Here is a 26535-nt window from a genome sequence, read left to right on the forward strand (position 1 = left end):
ATCAGTGCAGTCTTCACTGCATGTGCACTAGGCACTGTGGTGCTTCCATTAGGATCTTGATTGCCATATAGCACAGGTGAGGAGCTGACTGGGACAGTGTTCTGTAATGGAAATGGCTGAAACGAGCATCATATTAAGAAATTAATATAAAGAGATAGTTATGACATGATAACTGACCGCTAATATTCTATTTCTTTGATGCAGTGTCCTGACTAAGGCTTTTGTTTACTGAAAAGTTGACAATATTCATTAAGTGGGTGTGTGTTCTTCTCTTTGTTTTGTTCATAGTATCTAAAATGTAAGTAAAAAGGAAAAAGAAACCTTACCTTATGAAAATGTACCTGTTAAAATGTCATTTTAAGAGATGTCCGAACGTGCATGTATTTCTATGTGGTCCTGAAAGCTAGCTGTACATTTACCTGGCACGCTCGCGATGCACAGGACGTGGGAATTGCACACAAAGAAGTTCTCCAGAATATTGCCAGGCTGGTTGGCATCGATGACCATGACTTTGGTGGTGGAGTGAGTGCTGGTGCAGATCCACACCAGGCTGGACAGCTCCTCGTGTTGTCGTAGCTCTTTCTCCTGCTCCTGGGGGACACAGGCAGACACGGTGAGATTCTGCTTCCAAAGGCCCAGGGGAGCCTCGAAACAGGACAGGATAATACAGAGTCTTTCAAGAGCAACAAAATCAATGCAGGAACTAATCATGCTCGTCTCGTACTTAGCAGGTGTTCTGGCAACTTGTACCTGCATCGGCTGAACTGTCTGTCAGGAATAACTGAATGTATGGTAAATCCAAAATGATAAACACAATTTTCAGTGTAGCAGAAACTTTAAAATTCTGCATGAGCTTAAAGTGCTTTTCCATAAGACTAGATGTTCAGCCTAATTAGGCTGAAGAGGTGTGAAGCATACCCCTGTGTTAATGCAGAAGTAATTCACTTGAAGCAAATACAAACTGTAAAGAATTTGTCTATGGTACAAAAAACTACATCTCTATATTAATAACAGTGATGATGATATATATAACTAATACAATCTCAGTTCAGGTATGTATGATGCTTACTATGCTTAAACCTGCTTGAAATTCTGAATTTGTTCCCACAAATAACTTTCAGTGGCTTCATTAATTTTTTTGGTCACTACTGTTAATCTGAAGATTCAAACCCCCAGTTTTTCTGGGATAGCCAAAACGTTCCTAGATTCGGTATGAATGCTGAAGAACATGAAAAGGTGATGGTTCTTTCAAGTGTTCCTCAAAGACGCTGATCTCTGATTCATACTGGAAAGCAGACCTTGAGCTCCTGCTCCAGCCTGTCCAGACTGCTCTGCGATCCTTTCCTCTGCCTCTGCCTCTCCGCCTCCGAACTCGCGACGTCGTTGTAGAAGACGCTGGCCCCGACAATGGAGCCGCCATCGCGGGTCTTTCCTCCGGATAAGTTCACGCCTGCAGCACACCACAGCTGCAAAACACACCCTGCCGGTCACTGCAGCTCCAAAGATGACAGAACGTGCCCTTCAGCTCACTTCAGAAATCCCGCCAGAATGAAAGCCAAGAACTTTGCAAACAGGGAAAGTTGACAATATACAGAAAGGTTCCAGACTCTCAGCCACTGGACATACATTTTCATCACTAAAGATAGAGTACACATCTTTTGTAGCACTTCTATTACCAGCTGCTGCTGTTGTCATACCTTCATAGAAGCATCTTTCTCATCCAAAGGTCTAAGGAACACAGGCACAGGCAAATTCTTCATCCTGCTTTCTGCCTGCCCGCCATTCGCCACCTGGAGACAGGAGAAAGATGAGAAGCCTGGCTATTTCACCAAAGTAGATAAACAATGTTCTATGACACAGTATATAAAACAAATAGTGTTAGCACAGGGCCCGCTTTGCTTTTCGAATCCTATTGAAGTACAATATACTATTAAGTAGTACATTCAATTTTTAGCTATGTTTTAGTGCATTCGTCCAGAAAACAACACTGTGAACACACATATCAAAACAGTCCTCAGTCTAAATTTTTACTGTCAGAAAAAGAAAACAAAGGCCATACCAATACTAAATAAATATATAGGGAAGTATGAAATGCATGTTGTTGGCACAACGCAAAGTCGAGTGGTTATATGCAGGTCAAAATGCTGAAAAAAAACAGCCCTGTACAGTCCTTCTTTAGGAGGAGCTCCAGGGCGGACAGATAGAAGCAGAAATGCAATGTAGACATTTTTGTTTTGTTTCTGGTGTCAGCAAACTATGCAGTTTTGGTTTCTGATTGAACTGTGCATTACAGTGTTTAAGAAAAGACAAAATTGAATTACTGCCTACCTTGTACTTCTGGGGAAGACTCCAACCGCAGGCCTGGATCCTACCATCATCCTTTTGTACATGGTCCTTCACCTGCCTGTACTGCGCCCTCTTCTGCTCTCTGCGTGAGGCCAGATTACCCGAGTCAATCCTGAGGTGGACAGAAGGAAGAAACAGGATGAGGGGAAAATAACACATGAGTTTCTGCAACAAAAGCACATTCTGGGCTGAACCCAAAGACAGCCCAAACACCCCCATGGGTACTTACTCCTCATTGAGAAAGTCAAACGCTTTTGATTTGTCGCTTGGTAGCTGAGATAAAGTGCTGCTTCTTTTCTTGACAGTGGGGGTGATGTGTGAGGTGGGTGCGTTGTATTTGACGTTAACTGGTGGCTCAGGTTTCTTGGTGGTGTTGCTCGAGGGGTTGAAGAGCCGGCTAAAACTGGTGGAGGGAGGAGAGAAAGGAGACAAGGAGACTAACAGAAATTCAGAGAAAGGAGAAGAACTAAGATCAAGGCCACACAACACGAAACCGAAAACCTTTCATCACCATGCAAATAATTCCATCCCCAGGGAGCCTCACGGTTAACCAATGGAGATTAAAAAGCAGGACCAAGATTCCCCAAACACCAGCTTTCTTCAAATGGTGCACAAATCCGACCAAAGATCATTAGTTTCATTAAAAACGAATGATCATTAAAAACTAGTGCAGATCATTTAAAACCTTTTTAGGTTTAGGTGTATTTCTGACCTCATTCCTTTCTTGTCTGGAGAAAATAAAAGTCCTTCCCTCTTCCTGCTCAGGCTGGGGTATTTTTCTGAACTTCATGCAAATCCCAGGACACTGCAGCCAAGCTATGCCATTCTATTCAAGCACTGCGCTGCAGGCACAACATGCATTGCCACTCCAAGAATAGCAAGCGCTGGACTAACAGAAAAATGGGGACATGATTCTATCTGCTGCATTATCCAACCACTGCTAGGACTTTATTCCCTCTCAGATTCACAACAATACGACTCTTGACTAGAATTAAACTACTAGTAAATATTTGCACTACCGTACTACTACTTTTAGCGGTAGTACAGACGACTACATTGCTTTTTCTAAGCCCTTTAATCTGGATATGCTCATCACTATCACAAAACTAAAATAAATTAACAAGGATGTGCGCCTGTGCTAGAAGCAAATGAGAAAATTGGTTCACTGTGTTCAACATAACGATGCTATGGAAAAGATTATTGCATCTGGAAGAAAAAGACAACTGAGGCTCTAGCTCTCCTCTTTTCCTATTTCATCATTAATATATTTAAACAAAATACTTAACTGCAGTAATGGTGTGCACCGACACCTGTCAGTTTCACATAAATCAGTAAAACGAATTTAGAAACCTTCTTCAGTTCAAAGCCTTCCCAATGCTAGTGCTAAAAACTAATAAATACTGCTGCTCTATTTCTTTAAAAGATCTTTAAACCTTAAAGGTGACTAATGACAACAGTGTTATCACCCTTTAGCCTGATTTAGTCAGATTTAAGCAGGGTAAGCCCAAGTCAATACTGGAATAGAAGACCTACTACTCATAGTACTGAAAAGGGAAACCAGGTTTCTGCTGTAGGTGGTGTGGGAAGATCAGTAGGTAACACTTTTCCTTCTGGACTGAATTTCTAAGACGAGACCCAAAATTGAGACGTGGTTTTTGTACTGTAGAGGGTGCTGTTCTTCAAAAGAACCATTAAGCACGAGCCAACTTGGTTATTGAAACAGCACTGTTCAAAAGAGAAGGAGTATTAACATTAGTGTCCTGTGTAAATTCTTATTTGGGCTTGCACAAACTAGCCTCCCTAAGTTTCCCCGTTAACACAACTGTCTGAGCAGCAAGGAAATTAATACTGCCACACCCAGCTCAACCACAACAGCTCCTTTAAACCAACAGGATAATGGAAAGCTGAAGATGGAGTGGTGTGAAGAATATACTCCTGAAAGATGCAGTCAAATGGGAGAAAAAAGGAAACACACCAAATCCATACCCAAACATTAAAAATAAAATTCCAGGAAGGGATACCATTGGAAGGGGCTGCATATTTTTTAAACAAGGCTACAAACGTCCTCTCACTTAAATGGATGCCTGTCAATCCCTGAACCATCACATTTCTTAAACTGCAAACAATTTAAGAACACTTTTTTTAAATTAAGTACTTCAGAGTCTTATACACACACAAACAAAACATACTTTATGAAGGGGGACAGGGTCTTCATAAAACTACAAAATCTTATGTTTATATAGTTGTGCTGTTGTAATTCTCAATCATTCTGCAGTGGACTTTTCCAGAGAGTACTCAAAAACACTCCCACGAAATAATATGTGTTAATAGTGTGGGCCTACACAATTCCCTGTTATGCTCTTTATCCTAAAGAATGGATCAGTGTGGGCAGTGGTTGTATTTTGGCACTGACTTCTAGCTGGACTCCAGAAATTCATCTGAGCTGTCTGGGAAGGACAGATCAGCAATGAAGTCATTGAGACAGACAGCGGCCCCAAAGCTGGTATTCCTTGAGTTGGGTTATTAGGGAACGTGATCACACAAAGATAGGAATTTGATGAATAAGATTTACCTACATCCTGGAGAACAAAACCAACCAAAAAACACAAAAGACAAAACAAAGGAAAGGCAGTTTGAATATTCATTACAAAAAATGAACTGTATGGGAATTTTAAAAGTATGTTTTAAGGAACAATGTTAAAATGCTTACAATTGCCAGATACTGGATTTCTTCTTTTCAGAATAAGCTGGGCTCTCTCTTGAAGCTCTGGGGCGGTTGAAAAGAAACAGTGGAATAAGATACTGATGAGCACATTAATCTCATTTTGCTGGTGGAAAAGATAGTCTTGTTTGTCTAGCAAATGTAGCTAGGAGTATATTAAAACCAAAATTTGACTTGTTTCAGACATCATTTGCATCATGAACCAAAGACCTGTGGAATAGAAAAGGTAAAACAAGTCCAGAACTGTCTTAATTATGTTATATTGATTTCTGTTGCACTGATAAAAACAGCCTAGCAGTAATTTGTTTTCCTTCTGTTTACTGCTGTTGTAGCAACTGCCCTATTCCGGGTCCACCAGATGAATCCCAATTGATTGCTTACCTTGAAATGTGAATGAACTGCAAGTTTGAACTTAAAGTGAAGGATGGTTTATAGTGTCCCAAAGGTTATGTAAAGTATTGAAAACTCAAATCCCAATAGACGCCACTACCCTGCATCAACAAATGCGGACGGATGTAACATGCAGTTCTGTACAAGATCTGCTCTGGGAAACGTAACTGCTGGGACAAAATTATGAGGGTCTGGTCTCGAGGCCTTTGACTGCATCAGGTGACAGAGCATTTTAATTCCATCTCATCTTTTAGTCAGCTACAGGAGTCAGTGGGACCAAGACTGACCCAGTTTCAGAATGTGAAAAAATACTCATCTTGTAGCTGCTAAGGCTGCTTACACATTATTAAGTTTTTTTTCTAAAGATGACTCTAAGAGACACTACTAAACGATGTTCTAAGAAGACAGTGTGTGTTTTTTCTCACCGGATCATCTCAGTCCACCGCACGGCCTCCTGGAGCTCCATGAGCCTCTCTTTGTACTGGTTCCTCTCCATCAGAACCCGGGCCATCTCGACACGTGTGAACCGCTTCCTCTGGGCTGTGGGGACATCGCTCTGGCAGGAACAAAAATATTAAATTTTGGTCATAAAACCACAAGACCACAGGCAAGTTTGAGGGTTACAGAAGCCAGCTCAGCCTCTTGTTCCTTGGGTTGCTTGAAAGATACCATCTAAAGGCCCTGTCAATCTGCTTGAGTGTTACCAGTGAAACTGCTGCCATGGCAACGATAGCCCACAACTCTTAGCTGAGAGGCCCATCACATATCTGATCCTTAATCTGCCTGCTATCTTGACCTAGTTTCTTTGACCTTGAAGGCATATCTGGATTTACCATTGTCAGTCCCTTCCAGAATTCTAAATACTTCTTTCAAATCCCAGTAAAGTCATAGTACACTACATATCTGTATAAGAGGTTTTGAAATTAGCCGTCTTTAATTAAAGATTTTCACACCAAAAGACTATCCATCATTTTGCCAAAAACAAAACTGTTCAAAGGCTGCCTGACTCATACAGCACTGCAATGACACCTGAAAACATAGTGAAAATTCTATAGATTGAACAAAATCACTTTGTGATTCATGGATTGTTTTCTGTCTGTTAAGAGATATGCATGTCCATTAAATCCTAAACCACATAAATGTGAAAAACCTTTCTTGGAAAAGAGGATACATTTCTGTCGTGTCAAACTTACATCATCCTCCTCCTTAGATTTCTGCTTTGCTTCTTCCACTTCAGCACGCACCCTGTAAGACAAAGCATTCTGGGATCTGAACCCCTTGTGTACTCTGTTATCGTTCTGACTCTACACTGAACTATTTTTCACATTTACCTGTTCTCCATAATCATTTAAATCCTACAGAAAGGGAGAATGGAACTCATAATGAATTAGGCGTTTTAGCTTCAAATACTGCACATGTAAGAAAAAAAGTCACTTGAAAACATACAGCACTTAAACTCAAGGCTAGTAGTTCTGTGAAATTATTTATTCTCCCATTGTTAACTGTAGAAGATCCTTTCTGGTTTTGATTAATACCTCCAATGGTAGAGAGAAAGTACCCAAGACTTGTTTTTATTTACAATCCTTATGCTTATACCACACCCAGGAAAACTTTATCTTAAAACCACTTTCTCTCGTTTGTTACTACAGCAGACTTCCCGGAAAAATTTTAAGTGCTGCTTTAAACTGTTGTTTTGGGAATATTAATTTAGGCTTGTGTAAAACTGATGATGTATAAATGCTTTTCCTTCAAACATAGTATTTAAAGCCAAATTGTGTGTGCCAGATACAGGAAAAGATGTGTTAATTGATGCATTATAAAGAGAATCCTCATTTTCAGGTCTCCCTGCAGTGACCTGAAGCATGAACCATCTGTTGTGCACAGAATTTTCAGAACAGGGTATTCCAACATTTCTTTAAAAACGGAATAACTGGGGAGTTAGGTTAATACAAAACAGTTTTAGCACATGTATGAGAAAGGTGTGACAGTTAAATTGCTGAAGTAAAGTGGAGCTTCACACAGTTTTTGAGAGAAGTCTTTCATTTTAACTTTACTTCCATTACTCAAAATGTCCTACCGCTTATTCCTGGAATTATCCTGATAGGGGGAAAAAAGGCTTAAAAAAGGATTGAATGGACATGTGCCACTTAGTTCTGGGGTCCTGGGATTTATTCCAGAGTGTCAACTCTGTGTAAATCTGCAAAAACTGAGGGACTATACAGATTCCACACAAAGTGCTCTGGTTTCCTTTCACCTTTAAAGACATTCTGGTTTGGTTAACTAGTGCTGCGAAAGTCTATGTACTCGTCCTCAGTGGACTGGAATCGTGCTCTGGGTCTAGTCCTGCTTGTGCCCAATGCATACATTTCAGGTTGCTTCAACCATTACCAGGAATAGGCATCTTTCTGATGATGAAGGGAAAATGTAAGCAAAAACAAATTTGCGTCTTTAGATCCAGAATACATATAAACTTCAACCACCTGGCCATCCAATTATTATTGCACATGCTACATATAAATGTTGAATAATGACTTCTCTTCTCTTTAGTTAGAATACCGTGGGAAGGCATAATGTGTCACTTAGAGCCAAAGAAATCTTTTAAGGTGAATCTTACATGGCACACTATTATAACACCATCACAAAGACCAACATACTTCTGATATTGGCTCGTCTGGCACCACAGCATTTGCAGTGAACAGTCGTGCACAATTCATGTGCCAGAAGTGACTGAAGCTGCACTTACTTCTTCAGCTCTTCCTCCAGCTCCTTGTTCTTCTCCTCCAGTTTGGTTTTGGCTTGCTTGACGGCCTCCAGCTCCCCCTGCAACACCTCCTTCTCGCACGACAGCTCATCCACTTTGGCGATCAGGTCATTCTTCACCACGTTCAGAGCATTCCTGTGTGAGGTGGGGAGGGCAATGGGGATTCACAGGGGTCATTGGGGTTTTGGGTGTTAGACCATGTGCCTTAAACACCTAATAAAAACGCAAGGTGGCCCTTCAGTAAGTGCAGAATTGTAATGGGAAATCAAAAAGGCCAGCATGACTTAAACAGGCTCTAGATATAGTGTAGAATCATAACAGAATCACTGTGCTATTCTTACAGAATATAGTGCTATGGAACCTTACTCACAAAATGACAATGACTTCTAAAACTTCCTCCCCTACAATTTAATCACCAGAGCTCACCATTTGAACATTTGAACGATCACAGGCGGAGCAAGGATTGTGGACTGTAGAACCATATGCTATTTTTACACACCGATACCACACTGTGTCTACAGCAGAGGTTGCAACAACTGGAAGAGTAATGCAGTTGTCAAAATGATCCTGCAAGTACACAGAAACCTAGCAAGTCACAAGGCTGGATGACAGAAGACTAAACCCAAACTAATTCTTCTGGCACTTTTAATTTAGTGCCAATGTTATAGTGTGACATTTGACTAAAACCCTTACTACCTGCCTACCTGCTATTGGTGAACTCCTGTATTCAACCTGATCTGCAAAAAAAGTTTTTACTGCTTGAGCCCTTTCCCCCTAACAACCCTTAAAGTTTTAAAAAATTACTCAGGAAATTCAAGGACTCAATGTAACTTGCTTCCATAAACCAAGAGCTGCTTTCTGACCCACATAAACATCATGGTTATGTGGTTAACAACCACAGAATCTCTTAAGGACTTCCAGTAGAGTAACAAATATGCTGCAGCCAATGGCAGCTAAAATACACAGCAAGGCCACAGATAATCATTCTAATAAATGTGAACCTTAGATGCTCTCAAGTGTTAGGGTAATGTATAAACTCTTGCTGAAACAGGAATTAATTTCTACTCTATGTGGCAGCTGGTGATCATTATGAGAGACGACTTTAATCTCCTGCTCCGAACCTCATTAAACGCACAGATGTCCGTGCCAAATTCTGCATGCTGCCTGCCTAGTGCAGCTAAAATAAAAACCATGGATTAAACATTATGCAAAGCTCTTTTAATATTTTCAATCAACAACACTGAAGACTATATTAAACACTGAAGACTATTTTAAACACTACAGTACTCGTGTAAAAGGCTGTTCATTGTTTTACCTTTATTTTTTTTATCAACGCTACAAAACCCACAATCCCACCATCAACATACTTTGTCTCCAGGAGCTGTGTGTTTTCAAGGATGAGGTTTTCTACTTCACGGCCCATACCTGATGAAAAGAGAAAGGGATGTTTCCTTAGAAGATGCTTTGGACAACACATGATCAAGTCTAGACTCTTCAGACTTTTATATTTTATATTAATAAAAGCCTTGGCATGGAAAATATGTTTCACTCTGGTTCCAAAACCATCTGTCAAAACTACACAGTGATATGATAGGATGTCCATCTTATAAATTAATTTATTCTGAGGCTGGGTTGCCAACCAACTTTCTTGGTAAGTTTTACCTTATGTGTGGATTCAAACCTCTCATTGAATAATGAGATTCCAACATCTAAGAATGGATTTATTAATTTATCAGTGATCATCTAGTAATGTTTTGCTATTGAAATAAGGACTGATTTTTTTTATATTGAATTATATTAAGAGTTTCCATTTATGAACATATAAAAAAACTGTTTCAATGCTGAAAGAAATTGAAAATTTTCCATGGACACAGAGAATTGAGAACCCCTTATTTATTCTCCTATAATCCTATATCCTGTAAAACTATACTTAAAATCAGTAGGTAGGAACCTTATAAGTCTCAGAGTGACAGACATGAAGCACATTCAAAAACACTTAGGTAAAGAACACAGTGAAGCAGATGAGGTCTTACCAAAGAAACTACAGTCTGAAAACCCATACAATCCATGTAGAGCAGAGGGAACAGAAAATGTAGACAATGAGACAGAAAACAGGAAGGCAAGCTTAAGCTATGAGATGGACATGTGCAGGGATCAAAGAATGTCAACAGATGGTATTTGAGTCCTGAAAATGGAGGAAAAAATTGCAAGCGCAGAATTTTAATACAAACACCCCTAGTACCCTTTCTTCAAAGTCACAAACACTTCAAAATGAACACATGAATGACACAAGGAAGTAAGCTGCATGTATTGTGATGTGTAATGCAATTCACCTACAACCTCCTGTAACAATAAAACAAAGGCCAATGTTTGCATTGGGACTGTAAAGTAAACACTGCAGAGAGAACCTGTTTCATGGATTATTGCTATAGACATTGATTTTTCTTTCTTTTCATTAGTGGAGTGTCATATGGTTGCCATGAAAGACTGAATTAAAAATTATAGGCATAGCTGAATTATTGACAGTTGTTTAAGGAACAGCTGGATGATTGCTCATCTTGCAGAGGACATCTCAAAATTGGGGAAAGAAAACTGATATGATAGAATCATCAAAGAGAACTCTGAGGAAAAGAAAAGAGAAAAAAAATGACAGAATACAGAAAAGACAAAGTATACACACCAGAGTATTCCACTGGAGGAACAAACGCCCAACACAGAAGACAGCATGAAAAGAGAAACCCTAGTTAGCTTGACTGGACATTTATCAAATAGCTTGATGGGACTTCTATAAAACAAAAAGAGGGTTTATTTTCCTTATAATGTACAAAACTAAAATGGAATTCTTATGTTAGATTTGGCTGTGGAAAAGGAAAATTGGACTTTATTCAGAATGATTAAAAAAAATAAAGACAGGCCCTTACTGTTCTTACAACCTCTCATTAATGTATTAACAGGGCAGCTTTCTTTCAACATTTTATCTCCACCAAGGTGACTCTTACTTCTACTCCAATGAAATAATTAATCAGTTAGTAATTAACAGTGTTTTCTACAAGTCACCTTTTAATAAAGAAAATGCAGACATTTATAGGGTCAATCAGTAAAATTATTTTTAATGATAATGTTGATGATGATGCCTTGGAAAACATAGATGCGTTTCAAGTGAGTTTTAAAATAAGGCATGTCATTTGAAAATTCTTACTACAGATTGAAAAGGTAGATAGAATAATCCAAATTGGGATCCCTGAAAAAATTCTGTAACCTGCTCATAATTTTGTTTAACTTCACACACCATTCCAGGGGGAATTTCAGTGCCATAATTTCAAAGGTCTTGGTTTCTAGGCCCACAAGGGCATTAATCTAGACCCCTCTGAACCCCTGGGTAAGGACTCAGCCCTTCTACAGCACTGTTGAAACCAGACTTACAGGAAGTAAAGACTAGAAGAGTTTCATAAGAGTTCTTTAGTTACAAACCTTACCTTTAGATAAGTTTGTGCTTCTTATGATTTCCAAGACAAAAATACTACATTGATCGAATTCTCACTAGTGCTATGAATCAGACCATGTTGGATCTGAAATCCAGTTTAAATAAGTCTGATATATAGATTTGGAATTAAGGGCTGTCATGAGTTCTGAAACCCAATGGAAACTTTTCCCAGTAACACACAAGGGGGCTAATGTATTTGGCACAAGTCTACTAAATACCCGGTACAATAGAAAGAGGCAGACACCAAGTTGGAAAGATTTAGAAAGACGGAAAGCCCACAAAACAAAAAAGGCAGGCAAAACACTCAGTAAACGTTATTTTGTGCATGAAGTCCCACCAAAAAAAGCATTCCTGTTTTTATCCTTATCTACTAAGAGAGCGAACTCTGTTCTTTGATATGACCACAGGATCAGTTATGACCCAACAATTATAATGTATTTAAGCAATTTATTTCATTTAATTTTATATGCACCCTCCCAATGGGATTGATAAACACATTGCTATAGGAACAGACTGTAATGTTATGGACTCTGAATGCTCAGAAATGAAGCAAACCCTACACTGTTCTGCTCTAACTTCTATATGTCCCAGTTCAGAATCATTAAGTGCTAACCAAACTCTGCCCAGCCCAGCTGTGGAATGGAGAATCAGTGAAGCTCATGGACACCTGGGCTCCAGGGCACTGAATGAGTTTCTTAAGTGGTGCAGTCACTATGGATCTTGTGCTCTGTGTATTGCAAAGCTCAAGTGACTGTTTAACTTCCAAAGGCTGAGAAAAAAAAAACATTGGCACCAAATTCTACTGTTCTTTCTTTATAGGAGCTGGTGGTGAATTCAATTTACATTTATTCATTTGATTTGATTGCTGCTCACACAACCATTTCTACAATGGGCAAGAGATTTAAACTTAGTGAGTCTGAGAAGAAAAATTCCAAACAAAAAAGTGAGAGTTGGTGTCTAATTATTTGGGGGGAAAGTAAGTACAAAATTGAAACTTATTCTCCATTAATCTTGCTATTGTGAAATGAATCATAAAATCCTGTTTAGTTCAACTACACAATTATCAAGATCATTTCAATTAAAAAAAAAAAGTTTACAAATAAAAAAAAACATTCTACCCAAATAGCTTCTTTGTTTGCTCATAGGCGATCTCATCCAGTTGTTTCTTGTAAGAAGCCAACTTTCAACAGGGCTGTACAGCTTTTTTTAGACTACTGTTTTCAGTTCGAAATGAATAGTTTTAACAGGGTTTCCCTGTAGTTTTCACTCTTCCTCTAACACCTTTATTTTTGAGCAAGCAGTTTACTCAGACTTACTACATACCTGAAAACAACAGACCCAAAGGTCTCAGCCTGAACTCTGCCTCCTGTGCAGAACGTCAATGCAAGGGATCTGCCTAATGAGCCCAGCAGCCTCACCACCTCAGTCTCTTACCCAGCAAGTCAGCTCCTTCGTCCACATCCCCGATGAGTCCCGATCCAGCAGAGGACAGCTCCTCAAACAGAGATTCTGTGTTCCGGTCAAACGCCTTGTTTTCAATGCCTTTGGTTGGAGTGCTGGTGGGGGGGAAACAGATGTTCTTACTGGAATTTCACACAGGAACCAGTCCATAGGAAAAGGTCCTGCAGAAGGGAGACTGGGCCGTGAGGTGCACAGTGGGTTCAAACCCGACATGCACCGATGAAATTAGCAAACTCAGTATTTATGTTACCAGGTACCACACGAGGTCACTGCAGCAAATGTTACACCTAGTGAGCTTCAACTAAAATATTATTTTTGATACATGCTAAATATCTGAAGAAAATGCTGACTGATATATGAAATATGATGCAAAAAGCTTGATTTTCCTTTTTTGCTCCCATGTTTTCTGAAAAGCTCAAGAGCTTAACATGCAGTTGAGGTTGTTTTGCACTGTCTGTGCATAACAACCAGGTCTAAAGAACACTTTTTTAAACTGTATGTACATTAACTAATAAATAATATTTTACTTATAATACTATAAAAGGGATTCAATCGTATTGTTTCGCAGTTCTAATTCATGGACACCTGTCGATAACATGGCTTTAAAAGTAGTCCTGATAGGCCATCATTTATGTTGATAAAGATGCATCCTGACCATCTTCTCAGGTCCTGAGGGGTTTAAGGAATGTTTCTGGAGTGCTGCACCAGCCCATCTCTCAGAGCTTCTCCAGGGCAGTAAAGTGCTGGGTCCTGCAGTGTCACTACTGATCTGACTCTTCAGCTGCTGGGAGACTGAACCCAACCAGACTTGCCGGATCCAGCCAGTTCTGGTCCCTCGCTGTCAGCCTCTCTGGAGTGCAGGAAACTGCAGGAATTACCTATTACCACAACCGCTACCCCTGATTCCTCAGATAAAAGATTATCCTTAGAATGTGAGAACCACCCTGTAGTATCTGTAGCACAGGCACTGTTTCCTCACCTGGCACCTTTGTAGCCACTGAGGTCCATGTCCAGCTCTGGGGTAGACTCAATGATGGCCTGCACTTCCGACTTCTCCTCATTGTCAGCCAGACCTTCAAAACAAAACTTTACTAAGCCATAGTATCAGAATTCAAGTGACTGCCTCACTGAAAAACAATAACTTAGACAATGTATTCTACTATTTCCAGCTACCTTTTCTCCTGCAGTATTTTAAAGAACTTTAACTGCACAAAGGGTGAAGAATGGTAATACGCAATACGTTTTCATATTCAGCAAGTAAAAGAACTGTGTGTTTGTGCACAGGAGTTCACAGTTTCCTTCTAAGGAAAGACCCTCAGGCCTCTCACATCTGTATAATTTAACAGCTTTAATGCTGTTATCACTACTAGCTGGCTTGTATGGATCCTTGATTTTCTGTCCCAGAAGCACTGTTTTTTTACAGAAGTTTCCTTCTTCAGTTTATTAAGTGAAGGAAATAACTACCCAAAAACAAAATAAATGGGAAATGGACTGTTATTCATTGCATTTCAGTTATATGAAATATACAGATAGAGTACCGTGAGTCTTGCCACTTTATCCACCACATATCTGAGAGAACAAGGTCTGAAACGCAACACTGCAGACTGGTCACTGATATTTATATTTTGAAATAAAAAATAAGAGCATTTTAGAAAATGTCACAAACTTTAGGCGAAGTATGGATAATTGCTATATTCATATTCAAAAACTTTAAGTAAAACTATAGCAATTCCTGCAATTTGGTAAATATGCAAAACAAATAAAACTTGGATGCTGGAATTAGGACATAGATTTTGAATAGACCAATCACAGCTTACAAGCCAAGTGACATTGGTTGGAGCGGAAAACATTTTTTCTCCATCAATAAAGAAAATCATAGTGAGGATGAGTAATGCAATTTAAAATTTATACTGGCAAATGTCTGCAGTTGTGAGCACGCTGAATGCTACATGTTACACATGTAGGTCACCATGTTGGAATAAAAGCTTAAGTATTTTGAAACCAGGCTTTTCACTGCAGGATGACTGGATTATCAAAATGCTTCTCAAACTAAAAGAAATGTACTTATCATCTATTCTGCATTTGCTAAGACAAATGTTGATGCCTAAGCACAGAGCAACACAGATGTCTCCGATCAGCAGTTTCATATTTCCTATCAGCTGTTCACTTAGAAAACCTGCTGTGATCAGACCAGAAATTGCAAATGAGTTTTCTTAACTGCTATAAAAGGATAGGTGACACAGACATTTACGACAGCAGAAAAAAAAGTTAAGGATCATATTTGCGGTCACAAACATGAAAGCCACTGCTTTTGCGTGAATTAAAAAAAGTTTTAATTTCTTCTCCAATCATGTCAGAAATACTGACTAGTTGTTCAGTGGCAAGAAAAGTGAGACAGCTCAGAGTCTTTTGTGTCATGCAGTGCAATTCATCTTGGCAAACGTGTGATAATTAATGGGTTCATTTTCAGGAACAATCTAATTCTCCACCCTGCTCAGGGTTTGGTGAATGTGGAGTCTATAAATACTGTCGTGTTAGAGAGCCATCAATGATAAAGGTGCTGCAAGTCACCCACAACCATCTACACGCATTTGTTCAGCTTCCAGTAGTCCGAGACCGATTACAACAGGATGTGATGTACAGAGCTCTTCTGTACATTAATATTTATAACTGTATCCTTACTGATGATGGTAGTTTGTCGACATCCTGCCAGGGTAGGACACTGGCAGGATGTCGCCAGGGTCATCCTCCTGATTTGTACGTTAAGTTCATAGCCTCTGATGTAAGATGAAAATGAGAACCCTGCGCCAGCAGTGAGAAAGTGCAAAAAGATTGCATAAAGCAAGGAGTAAATCCCATTGTTATAGAAAGGGGAAGACACTTTCCCTGTCACACTTTCTGTTTAATGAGTACTCACCTATAGAAACAGACCTGGTTCCTGGGGCTACCTGCACCTCAATATTCTTACTGCTCTCGGGTTTTCGAGTGCTGGTGTTCAGGTTTTTGTTTAACCCTTCCGTCTCTTCCTTCAAGGGCGTGTCCACAGAGGGCATGGCCACGTCTGAAGCCGCAGTGGACACAGGAGTGACCGACCTGGAGCCCGCCTGGCTGACGTCGGACAGTTCATCCTAAAACGACACCCAACACTTCCCAGTTAACGGAAGAAGGGGGCGAGGCAGTCAGGGTCAGGTCTTTTCTCCGTTTTCAACCTCAAAGTGAAAACTGAAGGCAAAACAAAATCAATGTTAAATCAATGTTACAGATCACATGGACATGAAGGAGGCAGAATCCCATTAGCTAAAATACTTTTAGGTAAGTCTTTGTTTCTTGTAACTAAATAAAACAATTGGAAATGTGTATAAAATACACAAATGTATGTATGTGCAAACAGACATACATAAATCTAAGTCGTAATTTTTTATACGTCTGTGTTATACAGTACAGTATGGCTGGGCCAATTTATTTAGTCAATGTGGGCAAGTAACTGGTCCCTGTTCTCCCTTAATTTGACTGGCTATCTGTTAAATCTGGCTTTAAACCAGATCTCCCCAGTTTCATGAACCAGAAACCAGAGGGGTAAGTCGGACTGACTAGGACTCTGACCGGCTGTTTTATGACAATGTTGTAACCAGAAATGGGACTTTCCTCGATCCTGTCCACATAGAGATGCACAGTCTCACACACGCACAAACACTGAAATCAAGGACACCAAACAGGGGTTAAGAAAATGGATACATTGAGGAGCAAACCACACGGATACAGAGATAGAGGCAGTAGCAGGTACAAAACAGAGCATTCACAGATGCAAACAGAAAAAAAAAACATCTCCTTTAAACACAATTATCACTGCTACTCAAATACATAAACAAGAATCCATTCAACCCTAAGACCCTCCTGCTTTGTACGTTAAGTTCATAGCCTCTGATGTAAGATGAAAATGAGAACCCTGCTCCAGCAGTAAGAAAGAGTGCAAAAAGATTGCACAAAGCAAGGAGTAAATCCCATTGTTATAGAAAGGGGAAGACACTTTCCCTGTCACACTTTCTGTTTAATGAGTACTCACCTATAGAAACAGACCTGGTTCCTGGGGCTACCTGCACCTCAATATTCTTACTGCTCTCGGGTTTTCGAGTGGCCAATTTATTTAGTCAATGTGGGCAAGTAACTGGTCCCTGTTCTCCCTTAATTTGACTGGCTATCTGTTAAATCTGGCTTTAAACCAGATCTCCCCAGTTTCATGAACCAGAAACCAGAGGGGTAAGTCGGACTGACTAGGACTCTGACCGGCTGTTTTGTGACAATGTTGTAACCAGAAATGGGACTTTCCTCGATCCTGTCCACATAGAGATGCACAGTCTCACACACGCACAAACACTGAAATCAAGGACACCAAACAGGGGTTAAGAAAATGGATACATTGAGGAGCAAACCACACGGATACAGAGATAGAGGCAGTAGCAGGTACAACAGAGCATTCACAGATGCAAACAGAAAAAAAAACATCTCCTTTAAACACAATTATCACTGCTACTCAAATACAAAAACAAGAATCCATTCAACACACCGTGATCCAGTGAGAAGTGGCAGTTCTATTTTGCAGACAGTTACAGCTATGCATTTCAAAAGAAACAAACAAATCTATGGTGCTAATGCAGGGCTAGTCCCTCTAGAACACAGAAGTGAAAGCTGTCTATATTAGTGGCTATAAAATGGTGTCTACCTGGATTGCAGTGCTTAACACGACAATGCAAAAGCCCCACCACACACTGCGAGTGAAGTCCCATGCAACGTGGCCACCCAGACAGGACATGGCCTGCATGCAACCCGTTCTTCTAGCATTGTGGAGCATCAAGATCTTCATTTCCATCACCAACAGCAGAATCATGCTATTAATTCAGCCGGGAATGAAAGGCAATTGCATTCCGGATTCAAGGAAAGCTCTTTCAGTATTGTTTCCTTAAAGTCCACTAAGTTTAGTGGTGAGGAACAAGGCAGAAGCCAGAAGCCAGGTCTCTTTGCCTAAAGGGTTGCATGCAGACTGACTGCACTGTGTGCACTGTGGGCTTTGGAAGCACAAAGCCACTCAACAACACAGGAGGAACAGCTAAAGGCCACACCACACGTGTTACTGGGTTACCGCCAACCTATGAACTACTCAGGCCAACTACCTTGCGCTCAGGTGCCAGCGAATTCCCCCAAGCTTCCTGTGACCTCTTACCATCCCTTTCCTTTAGCACCCCTTCCGCCTCCAACTGCTTGGGAAGAGAATTACAATGAACTGCATTTTATAAAGTACTGACAAGACACAGCAAAGCTGGGGTATCTGTATTGTATCTGTACTACTGAGCTGATAAAGGGTGTTGCTGTGGAAAAAAAAATTGATTTGGTACGAGAAGACACCACTAAATTAAAGCAGTAATACTGATCTACGACACCAAATTCCATCTAAGGTATTTGCTATAAAACTGGATTGCAATACTGTCAGTGTATGCCTGTCGCTGTAGTGAGGGGTGCCTGCTAATAAACAATACCAGGACCATATACTCAAAAGAAAATTAATGCACACAAAGTAGGACTACAGAACTGCCAGAGGTGTTCAGCTACTTTATAAATTTTGGAAAGAAGTACTAATCTTCCATTCGTTGATAAAAGAGCCACATGTGGCCCATAATTTTAGTCCTTGTTCTCTTCATTAAATTTCTGATTCAAGTATGAAATTGTCACCATGGACAAGAGACTACAGTGATGTCCTATACCCTAGAGTGTTCTTAATTCATAATCCGAACCACCTGTAATAACGTGCATCAGCACTCTCTACTGGCAAATGTAACACCTTTCTCTCGTTCCAGTGGAAAAACCAATTGACTAGAGATTTATGAATGTACCTCGGAGCGGTGTTCTCAGCTTGTTATGAGCACAGGTCATATTACACAACAAAAATAACTCAGGCAAAAGACGAGAGTAACAGTAATCTGGGCAGAAATAACTAGGGAATTAAGGCAAACGGCAAGAAAGAAATCCTTGTGCGCATGGGTTTCGAACTCTCTGGAAAGAGGCATCGGAAGCCATTCCCATTTCCTTCAGTCTTCGCTAACACTCGTGTTCCCTGACGGTGGAACAAAACGCTGCCCAGCCATAGGCTGACGGGAGGATAACATGCAGCTACACCTTAAGGAGCAGATGCACAGAAGTGCAGTGATTCTGGTATTCAGACTGGAGACGGCAAGCTACAGCTGCAACAAAGGCACATTAACTGACCTATATCACAGTTTTATTGAAATCAGGCCTTTATCAGAAGGGCAACAGTCCAACATACCAGAGCCAGGATTTCCTCCCTCACACATTGGAAGTTTTTGGGTCGTATTTGAAACTGATGTATTTGTATTCCTAGGTCTTCACTTTGTTCCGTTTAAGTATTTCTTTAAATGTCCAGGACTATTAGGATTCAGTAATATAAGCCAACACTTCAACCAATCACATAGAAACACATTTTGGAAATGGGAAATCATTTCACTTGATTTATCAATAACAATTGATAGGATGTGCATTTTAGAGAAACAGAACACAAATCACAAATATGGTAATGTAACCTAAAGGGTATATTTTACGGTTGTTGTTTTAGCCCATCTGGCTTTAAGAGTAACAGGGACAAGAACCAATCGCATAAGTTTGAGAAAAATCAACTGTTTAATTTAAAACTAGTCTGGTGGCAAAGTGCTACAAACTTACCTACTCATTTTTCACCTTGTCATCCTAACCAAAACAGAAAGTTAAGCTTTTGCATGTTTTGAGATGTTTTGGTTAAGACTATACATGGAAAATGGAAACCTCACAAAAGAGAATTAAAAAAAAAAACTTTTACAAAAACCCCCCCAAGACCTCTGTAACCTGAGCAGCTAGAAAAGAAAAGGCCAGCATGTGGACTTAAAGCTAGAAAAGCAGCAAGAACAAAATCTGTTCCAAGAGGTCTGTAATAATACATACAGTAATAATAATACGGTTTTCTTGCTTTAATTTCAGTCTGAAATCGGAACACATGTCTGGCATCATCGCTGCCCTCTGTTGCCATGGCAGCATCAGCCCGACCTCTCTCCCTGCTCCTCCAATGAGAACACAAGGGGGATTTGTCAGCAGGGACTGCAAATCGCTCTGTTTTCCAGGAAATCCAAAACAAAGCTTCTCTCTGCTCCGTCTTACTTTCTTCCTTATAATCCATAACGGCTGAATACTGTAACAGTAGAAACAGGATTTCATAAACAGAACTTACGAACAGAGACTACATGAAGAATCACTTTTAATAAGAACTAGCTAAAAATGTTGTGTTTATAAATGTCATGTAAAGATCTCCTTTTTCAACACAAACTATGTCACTGATTTCGGTAGGAGTTTGTGCTAGTTGCAAATTCCAAGCACACAGTGTCATTAATACTCTCTTCACTCAACAGTGTTCCAGCCACATGCAGTTGGTTATCACAATTTATTTAATGCTTCCTTTTGAGTCACATCTACATATTCAGCATAATTTCTGAATGGTTTAAAGTTGGTGTAAGTAAAGTCTACTTGTTTTTTTTTTCCCTCTTGGGTAGGGCATGAATAAATAGCAGATATTCACAAATTTTAACACTTGCAGATCACAGCTCAATTCTTACTACCCATTTCGGCAAATATTCTGCTGAGAAAAAAATACTTCCCCTGATGGCAAATAAACTAACTTACTTATACAATTAAAAGAAAAACAAGGGTTTGCATGATCATTACTAAAAGCCACTGGCACAACCCATGTGCAATACTTAGATCGTTGCCTTAAAAGTTCTCCAGTTTGGTCTGAACAGTTCTGGATTTGCCACTATGGTCAACTATCATCTCCAGACACACACTGACCTGCAGCCCCTAGATGCCTGTAAACATGCTGAAGAAAGAAGGCGAGAGTTTTAATGTAAATGGGAACTCACTTAAAATACAAGAGTTAATCAGCTAATTTTAAAAAGCTACATGACGCAAAAGAAACACATTCCTTAGTCATATAGTAAACCAAAGATAATTTAGCTTAACTTGAGTACCCAAGTGTTAAAACCTTGGTAGACTCCATCCACCCATTTTCAATAACTGCCAAGTCTAATACAGGGTTTCAGTAAGCTAGAGCTTCACCTGGCAGACGACAGACACATCCTGGTAGGGATGCCAACCCGCTTCAGGAAACCCATACACAAGCACTTGTTGCTTAAAAGATATCTGAATTGTTGCCCAACAATTTATCATTTTGCATGTCTATACTGTATGAGGACACAGGGAAAATGTGCAAACTCCACACAAGGCACCCTAGGCCAGATTAAAACCGAGTGGAGTTACTATAATGAGTATTAGCACCTGAGCGAGTTTCACTACTCCTCCCATGCTGTGATATCAATTCTTACTTTGCTAGCTCTTGTGAGAGATTTGAAAACAGTGGCCTGATAGTGTCCCATCAGTGTTAAACACCACTTGATTTATAATTCGAGGACATGAAGCCCATTATATCTATGATGGGTCCCAAGAGCAGCTGGACAGAGGAAAAGCTCAGGAGAAGAAATCAAAACTGCACCTCCAGAATTCAGGAAAATAAACACAGGTAAACCAAGGCAAAGTAAAATGAGTCAACAAATTACTGCAATTAATTGTCCTAAGGTAACAGAGCTGGTACAGTAATGAAACAATAAATTGTATTATGTACCCAATACTCCTGTGGCACACAAGCATTCTCTAAAACAAATGGTGTTAAAGAAGTTTACAAAAAAAGCTGTGTTTTTGCTTTTACTTAGTCTGCATCGTCCTGTGCTGCTGATTAGGTCACATCGACTTGACATTTTAGGTCGCAATAAATTATTAATTTTGTGACCTTGCCAGAAGGAAACGGGTAAAGTGCTTGTTCACAATGTTTCTCTGTTTTGGCAGTTGCAAAGCCTTAGAACCCCTCCAGGTTGTGAAGGTGTCACCCCACTGGCCTGATCAGAAAGAGCAGTAAGGCAAAATGAATATTCATTAGAGCCTCACACAAAAACAGCCCTGTGTGTCCTTGGCTTTGGAGATGTTTGCATGCATGTCAAGAGTGAAAATGGCTGGCGTTTTTACAGAATGGAACGTCTTGCCCAATTACCCTCCTATCCCATCCAAGGGGGCTTCATTAGCCATTCGGAGCACACCATTCCCACAAGGATTTCTTTTCTTCTGTTTCCTTCTTCACAGATTTTACAGGATGGCCCACAAACAGCACAGACAAAACCAACTCAGGCCTTGCTCAACATTGTTTTCTTGTACTGGGACAGTTTTAATCCACAATCATTTTGTATACTTTGGATAATCCATTATCCCAATATTTACTGTTTATCACATAAGGTGCAAGAAAGTCTTCAAGCACCTCTATATTTCAAATAACAGAAAAACAAAACAAAGATTATAAAAGATAAACAATGTTAACTTTGAAAAATGTACAGAGCGCAGTCTCCGTGTGAAAATCAAAACTTTAAAACAGAGTGCTTCATCAGCTTGGAATGACTAACAGGAGAAAATACAGAATAAAAATGTAAATGTTCTGCATCCTCCCCTTCATTTAAAAGTTTTTGGGGGTGTATTGCGACTGCCTCACAGCTAAAAACCAACATGGTTAATACAAAAACTCATGAAAACATGGATCCACTTTAGAAGTAAATGTTTGTGAGAAACTTTCAGCCACAAGACTAGGCACCTATTGATGATTTTCCCCAAAAGTGGACAGAAAAAAAAAACTAACCGGAAAAGAGACTGGAATCTGAGACTTTGAGACTCCTTGTCACAGACAATGACAGCAACTGACGCTAACTGACAGGCAGAGAATGCCAATATTGAGAAACGATCCCTCCTCATTCATATATATTTGGAATTGTCAATTTGATCTTCCTTACCTACACATCCTCTGAAAAGGACGTTGTTGGACCAGCTAGACAGTGAGCCCCACAGTGCCAACGGATGAGTTATGCATCAGATGGAGGAGAGATGCACCTCTCTGTGACAATACTGCAAACGCAGATGCAATCCCATAGGGGTGGCTCTTGCATGGCAAGATATAATGACCAACCCATCAAATTCCGGGGACATTAGGATACATATGCATCAGTGCTTGGGGAATCCTGAATGACCTTGTACCAGATGTATAGGTCCCCATGATTGCTGCCACTGAGGACTAACTGGGGGCTGTGCTTGACTATTGTAGGGCTTTAAGTTCTGCAGGTTGCCCCCTCCAGATTTAAAGAGAACTTTGTGAACTCGAGTGCAACCACTTCTTCTGACGCCCAGTACGTACCTTGAGGCTTGTGTTGGAACGCGGGTGGCTGAGATCATTGAACCTCCAGTTCTCCGTTCCAGGGGTCTCCGCTCCGCCTTGCCGTGTGTCTGCAGTGAGGAGAGGGTCTGCCCCAGACAGCGGGAAAATCCCCAGGGAAACAGGACGCTCTTTCCTGGGTAGAAACAAAACAGAGAAAGTAATGAGCAACCCCACAAGAGAGCACCACAGGAAGGGTGAGATTCATTGGCACACATGGTTCAGTCTTCCATATGCTTTTCAAACAAACACGGCTTTAAAAGCAGACTTAAATGATCATTTAATCTGACCTCTCTATTCACTAAACATACCAGCCACAGGAGAAGAACAATTAATTGGATTGATGGAGCTCTTTAAATTGCATCTCTAAAATCTAGTTATTGGCATTGAAAGACCTTTTTTACCTGATTTTATACAAACGTAGGATATCTGTACTAATTTACAATCATCTAATTGCCAGAGATAAAAAAAGAACAAGGCACAAGTGATTTATTCCCAAGCACACTGCTACCTACTGTATAATTCTTACTTCAAATTCCCCATGTGTCAGCTCCATAGCAACAAGAACAATCCCTGATGAAACATTGCAAACAACAATAAAAACTACAAGTTCTCAAAGATTTGTGGGTTTGTTGGGATTTTTTTGGGCTGGTATCAAACATTGAAGTCTAAAGCTACATGCCTCTTTATTTTTATTACTCTACAAAAGGTCTAAAATCCAGTTCTCACTGTACCTCCAGGCTTCACAATAACGGCCACCTCCCTCAGTTTTTGATTCAAGGAGCGGATCAGATGTCGCTCAGATCAGCAGAAAACGGGACCAAACTGCTGATGGCGGATATTGTTCAGAAAAGAGCAGGGAGGGTGACAATTGGCCAGAGGCTCAATTACAGCATCACATGGGTCAGGCAGATTGCGCAAGACTGATTAGCAGAAATAATGAGAAAGGGCAAAAGTTCAGAATTCTGCAAATCCAGCGCTCGAACTCTCCTGACCAAAAGGAAAGAACACGCTATCCACAGTAATCCACTCAGGTGTTTCAAAACTAAACAATTACCTCTAAATATCCAAATACTAGCACAAAATCAAAGTAAAAGCAGCTTGTGCCTATAAGCCCTAAGATGAACTTGGTAAATGAGGGATCAGAACAATATTTTATATCTGATAATACTGTTTATCCTATATTACATCTGTCTCAATAGCTACCATATGGTCCAGGAATTGATAAGTACAGGGAACAGATAACCATCTCTTAGTTTTTGAACGGGTAGGCAGTTCTGTGTACTATTTCAAGGTTAATCAATTTTAAAATGACTACATGAAAGGACATCTGTGAAACAACATTATGTATCAATAGCACTCTGGGAATAACACATTAGTAAGAGGAGTGGATGTTATACTTATGTACACCTGCTCATTTTCTCACTAAAAGCTACCAATACTGGGAGTTTGTCCACATTTTTCCCTTATTTTATCATTACACATCTTGTAAGCAGAACCTCTGTGATTCTCTACTGTTTTGGGGTTCAGTTTCTGCCATGTTATACATTCCAGCATAAACAGGCTATAAGAGGAAGTACCAGGGGGATACCTACTAGTGGTGAACAACACATTTGTCAATGTATTGGGTGGATGCATTCTGTTATTGGCTTTATGTTGTATATGTTGTATATTTGTATTTTGTGTCTCAAACCAAATTCCATGCAACTAGATGTTACAGCAATAAAGTAATGATTTAACAATAGAAAGACAGCTATTCAGCTACATGCACAACACAATACAATCCTTCACTAATTCAGACTGAAAATTACTTGGCAATGTAAATTTCCAAATCATAATACAGGACAACGGTGGATATAAGAAGCTAAGATCTATTAATCAAGAACAGCTGAGAAGTTTTACACTGTTTCTTCACATTTAGCAAACTGAAGCTTAATAACACTTTTATAAGAATACCCCAAACAAGGCAAGAAAGTTTCATCTGTAGTATATGGTGATACAATTCTCATTGTTTCTGACCCTGCTTGTTAGACATTTCCGCAGGTCAGAACTTCTCATATAAGAAAAGGAACAAGCTTAACAAGTCTGATGAAGCAAAAAATTGTATTTGTTTGTGGTCATGCAGAAAGGACTAACTTTTACCCAAATTCTGAAATTCTGCCTAGATCTAGTTCTATTGTTTATATCTAGAGGAAGCAAAAGTAAGATAGAATTCGGTTTGGTTTGCTTCATAAATTGATTCACTCTTCATGTCAACCTTCCTCTGCATCAGCCTCCTCCATTGGATCTTACCACAGCACCCCGAAAGGAAGTCAAAAGATCCCCCCCCACCCCCCACTGACATTTCTTCCAAACACATGGTCTGAATGCACAGAAGACACTGCATACTTATTGAGCCCTGGAGGACTGTTCTTCCCCATTGGTTCTCTTATCGACACAAGGCCAGAGGGCTTCCACTGGTGTGGTATCTGAGGATCCAAGAGTTCATATCCTAGACCCTGAGAGAGGAGTAATGGGCAACACAATCCTCAAGTGTCCATGTGATTCCTGCATGTGCATACCTAAGTCAGTGGTACTCCAGTCCCGGAGGACCATGGTCTAGCAGGTTTTAAAAGTCTTCTTTTAACTCCGCCACACAAACAACTGGAGAAAGATTAAATAACAGCTGCAATAAAAATCCCACAGACTGTGTACATCAGTGTTCTTAAGGAAGGGCTGACTGTCCCACTGTGAGAAACTGCAATGCGCAAAACTTAAATCGCTTCAGCATTTGATTCTTAAATGTATTGCTATCAATGGAACTGTATCTCTTCACTACTTAAGAATGATTACAAGAGGAATTGATACACTCAATATTTTGCAAAGTAATAATAACCTAACCTGAGCGGTGAAACAAGAACACACAACTTGAAATTAGGTTTAAGTGCTGGAAGCTCTTCACAAAAAGGGTGATAATTTCTTGTGCAGGCTTTCCAGCAGTACAAGACACAGCTGGCTGAGATCCTCTGTGCTACTAACAACAAATCAAGTATGATGAG

General features: G+C 40.0%; 1 protein-coding gene across 9 annotated transcripts in view; it reads right to left on the minus strand.

Moving 5' to 3' along the window:
- Window positions 1–26535, minus strand: part of spag9b (sperm associated antigen 9b) — an 81159-nt gene that overhangs the window by 12623 nt on the left and 42001 nt on the right. For 4 of the 9 annotated variants that reach the window (XM_069194445.1, XM_069194448.1, XM_069194450.1 and 1 more), the window contains 14 exons: window positions 23480–23633; window positions 16082–16292; window positions 14144–14237; window positions 13138–13259; window positions 9587–9644; window positions 8202–8354; window positions 6652–6703; window positions 5884–6014; window positions 5057–5113; window positions 2576–2749; window positions 2329–2458; window positions 1698–1790; window positions 1299–1466; window positions 420–591 (listed from right to left, as the gene is read on the minus strand). In XM_069194445.1, coding sequence (XP_069050546.1) covers window positions 420–591; window positions 1299–1466; window positions 1698–1790; window positions 2329–2458; window positions 2576–2749; window positions 5057–5113; window positions 5884–6014; window positions 6652–6703; window positions 8202–8354; window positions 9587–9644; window positions 13138–13259; window positions 14144–14237; window positions 16082–16292; window positions 23480–23633 — 1769 coding nt within the window. Of the gene's footprint in view, window positions 1–419; window positions 592–1298; window positions 1467–1697; window positions 1791–2328; window positions 2459–2575; window positions 2750–5056; window positions 5114–5883; window positions 6015–6651; window positions 6704–8201; window positions 8355–9586; window positions 9645–13137; window positions 13260–14143; window positions 14238–16081; window positions 16293–18332; window positions 18420–23479; window positions 23634–26535 lie in introns of all 9 variants that reach the window. The other 5 variants (XM_069194442.1, XM_069194444.1, XM_069194446.1 and 2 more) reach the window with 2 other exon arrangements.

This window comes from Lepisosteus oculatus, chromosome 9, assembly GCF_040954835.1.
Source record: "Lepisosteus oculatus isolate fLepOcu1 chromosome 9, fLepOcu1.hap2, whole genome shotgun sequence".
NCBI classification, from domain to species: Eukaryota; Metazoa; Chordata; class Actinopteri; order Semionotiformes; family Lepisosteidae; genus Lepisosteus; species Lepisosteus oculatus.